At 61.5% G+C, this 3,552-nt stretch overlaps 1 protein-coding gene across 1 annotated transcript; it reads right to left on the reverse strand.

Annotated features, from left to right (window-relative positions):
* Positions 1 to 832: 832 nt before the first annotated feature.
* NACA (nascent polypeptide-associated complex alpha subunit) lies at positions 833 to 2,342 on the reverse strand. The gene is made up of 6 exons (XM_017728693.1): positions 2,220 to 2,342; positions 2,041 to 2,118; positions 1,642 to 1,788; positions 1,376 to 1,504; positions 1,041 to 1,163; positions 833 to 960 (listed from the first exon to the last, which is right to left on the reverse strand). Exons 1-6 carry the CDS (start codon positions 2,319 to 2,321, stop codon positions 946 to 948), a joined length of 594 nt encoding a protein of 197 aa, XP_017584182.1. The 5' UTR covers positions 2,322 to 2,342; the 3' UTR covers positions 833 to 945.
* Positions 2,343 to 3,552: the final 1,210 nt, after the last annotated feature.

Consider the following 3,552-nt stretch of genomic DNA (forward strand, 5'->3'; position numbering starts at 1 on the left):
TTCCCCGCCGGGCCCAGCCCTTGCCCAGCTCTGGCCACGCTCCGGCCCCTCAGTGTCTCTGTGGCCGTGAGGGCCAGAACTGGACCCAGCACTGGAGGACAATCCCAGGTGCCATCGGCCTTTTGCCCACCTGGGCACACCTGGGCTCGTGTCCAGCCGCTGGCACAGCACCCCAGGGCCTTTCCCAGCTTTCCAGCACCTCTTCCCCCAACCTGGAGCATTCCACGGGGTTGGTGCCTTGTCGACCCACTGGCCTCAGCCCATGGATCCATCCTGTCCAGATCCCTCTGCAGAGCCTCCTCCCTTCCAGCAGATCAATATCCCACCCAAGCTGGTATCATCCACAAACCAAGGCGCCCTCAATCCCCTCACCCAGATCATGGATAAAGACATCACACAGGGCTGTCCCTGACATGGCCACCACCTGGACATAGCCCCATTCCCCACCACCCTGTGGGCCCAGCCACCAGCCACGTTTTAACCCCAAGGAGTGCACCCTGTCCCAAAGGCTTTCCTGGAGTCCACAGCCTACATCTACAGCCTTTTTCCCTCATCCATGATTTCCTGTTCCTGCCTGCTGCAGGGAAGTGAGGAACCCCCCTGAGGGGAACCCTGAGGGGATGAAGGGGTGACCCTGCAGCCGACTGAGCCCGGCACAGCGATGACCCGGGCTCGTGTCCAGCCAGGCTCTGGGACAGGAAGGAAAGGAGGGAACGGGCAGGTGGTGTTCCAGGACGGGGTATCAGCGCCGGGATCTTCCCGGGAGGAAGGCTCCACCCTGGGGCCACGATTTCCAGGGAAGGGCAGGCAGCAAAGCACCACAGAGCAGCAGTTTCACCAACAATAAGCCACAACTTTATTAACCGATAGAAATAGTACAAATTTTAAATTTAGTTGTATTTTACTCTTCTCTGAAACACCAAAAAAGGCTCCTCCCTCCGGCGGCTACATCGTCAGCTCCTGTGGGGAGAAAAGGAGTCCAGAGCAGCCAGCAGCTGCCCCCCAGGAGCCCCCCAAACCTGCTACCCCCCACCACTCACCATTATCGCGTTTACGATGTCGTTACTGTTGTTCTTGAGGGCTCGCACGGCCTTCGCCCGCGACACGTTCGCCTGCGACATCACCAGCTCTATGTCTTTCACCTCCACGCCGGTTTCGTCAACCTGAGGGAGAAACAGAGCCCAGGATTAGTGCCAGCTCTGAGCCTGGCATGGGCTGGGATTGCCTGGATTGGAAGCCAGGAGGCCAGGCCTGCACTGCACACACCCCCAGGGAAGGGCCCTGCGCTCTGCCTTTGGCAGAGACACGGATGAAGGAGAGGAATGCATGGATTAACCCAAACCACAGCCCCACAGGAGCCCGGGGAAGGCGTTACCTCCTCTTCCTCGCTCTCCTCCTGCACGGTGGGGGTCTGTGTGTTTTCCTGGATGTTGGAAACAGGTTCTCCTTGCACTTTGAACTTTTCAGCAGCCGCCAGCTGAGCCTGCTGGGACAAGTCTTCGATCTGCAGGAGGGAAGGGAAGGAGCAGTGAGGCCAGTCCTGGGCAGTGCCAGCACATTCCCTAGGCAGGAGCCACACGGTGTACAGGTGACAGAAAGGAACCCTGGCACAGGGTCCTGCTGGCTCCAGAGTGGGCTCACCTTGGCCTCGCCGAAGACGATGTAGGTGTCTGACGCCGGGCTCTTGTACACATCTGGCTTTGTGATGACAAAGAGGATGTTCTTGGATTTCCGGATGGTGACTCTGGTGACTCCTGTCACCTGGCGAAGGCCCAGCTTGGACATTGCCTGAAAAACACGAGTGAAAGGTCAGTGAGGGAAAGAAGAACTCTGGAGCCAGCCCAGATGTGCCCACTCCTCTCTCCAGAGCCCCAGATCCAACATTTGCTGCATGGATACACATGGAAATGTGCTTTTACTGCCACGGAGCAGCACTCCCAGGTGGTCAGCTGGAAGGAACGCTCCAATCCCAGGACTGGTGAGATCCCCAGTGTGACTCTGAGCCCCGGGGCTGTTCACCAGGGACAGGTGAAGCCTCACCTTCCGAGCTTTCTTCTCGCTCCGGCTCTGTTTTGCTTTGCTGACGGGTTCTTCATCTATTTCGGCTGCTGCTGCGAGCTGCAGGGAGGGAAAACCAGAGGGATCCGTGACAATCCTGGGGTGACAGTCCTGGGCAGGGACTCTGATCCACCGTGGATGGCGTGTGCCACCTGCCCTACCTGCGCCTGCTGTGTCGTGGCCTGTGTGGAGTCCTGCTCTTCGAGCTCTGGTACGGATTCATCGCTGTCGGACTCTGTGCCAGACCCTGCAGAGAGACACATCCCTCACTCCTCCCTCCTCAGGTAGGTCCAGGGGATGCAGCCTTTGCTGCTGGTTCCCAGTGCAGTCAGTCACCAGTCAGCCCAGTTAGGTGGTGGAAGGAGCATTCCCTGCACTCCAAATGCCATCAGCAGGGTAGCATGAATGGATTCCCAGCCTCTCCCCACGGTGGGAGCCAGGTGCCAGAGCCCCACAGTGCCCGGAGGCTCCGGAATGAGTCCCCTGAGGCAGTTCCAGCCTGTGGCTCCAGCTCAAGGAGGAGGTGGGTGGCACTCCCGGGGTGCTGAGGTGGCAGCAGCCCGGTGTGACAGGGCCCCTCTTGACACCCCTCAAACCCAGAGCTGAGACACGGCACCAAGACCCCACTCACTGAGCCCTCAGGGCTGCTGCACATCCGTGGCAGGGGTGATCTGGGATAACCTGGAACCCCCTCCTTGGAATAGCACCTCTGGGTGCCCAGAGGGCCACCAGCTGCAGTGCCACCACCAGTCTCTGACCCATAGCACTGACCACGCCAGTGACCGAAGCAGAGCCAGGTGTCCCCAGCCCTGGAGGCCAGAGGTCACCTGGAGGTGACCGCGATGCTCCCGTGCAGCCATTACCTGGATTCAGTCCTGCTTCCTGCTCTGGGAAGGGCCTCTGTGCCCACGGCACACAGGAGCCCTGGCAAAGCTCTCTGCAGGTGTCAGGGTGTGCCCAGGGTTCCCAACACTTCAGGCAGAGTGTGGGGACAGCCCAGTTTGGCACCAGCACTGCCCACAGCCCCCCTTCCGCCGCCGGCCGGACACAGGGACACCACGTGGACACCACACACAGCAGGGACAGGCACGTGGCAGCTCCTCCCGAGCCTCCGTGTGAAGCCAGCTCAGCTCGCAGTGCCCATGCCACAAACCACACCGTGCTCCGTGCCCGAGGACACGCGTTAGTGACCACCGGGACCGTGCTGACCCCCGTCCCTCCCCGTGCCCCGGCTCACCGCCTGCTCGGCTCAGTCTACCCCGACACGCCGGGGCCCCAGGCGGGGTTAGTATCCCGTGGGCAGCCAGTGACCCTCCATGCACACGGCAAACCGCGGCCGCAAATACCCTTGTCATTCTTGAGGACGGGCTGCGGTGCCGGGGGGGCCAGGACCCCCGCGGGGGGAGAGAGCTCCAGCAGCACGGGCGGCTCGGGGGGGAGCAGAGGCGGCAGGTCCTCGTCGTCAGCGCCGAGCGGGGCCTTCGAGGGGGGCTT

Source organism: Corvus brachyrhynchos, unplaced genomic scaffold (genome assembly GCF_000691975.1).
Source record: "Corvus brachyrhynchos isolate BGI_N302 unplaced genomic scaffold, ASM69197v1 scaffold193, whole genome shotgun sequence".
NCBI lineage: Eukaryota > Metazoa > Chordata > Aves > Passeriformes > Corvidae > Corvus > Corvus brachyrhynchos.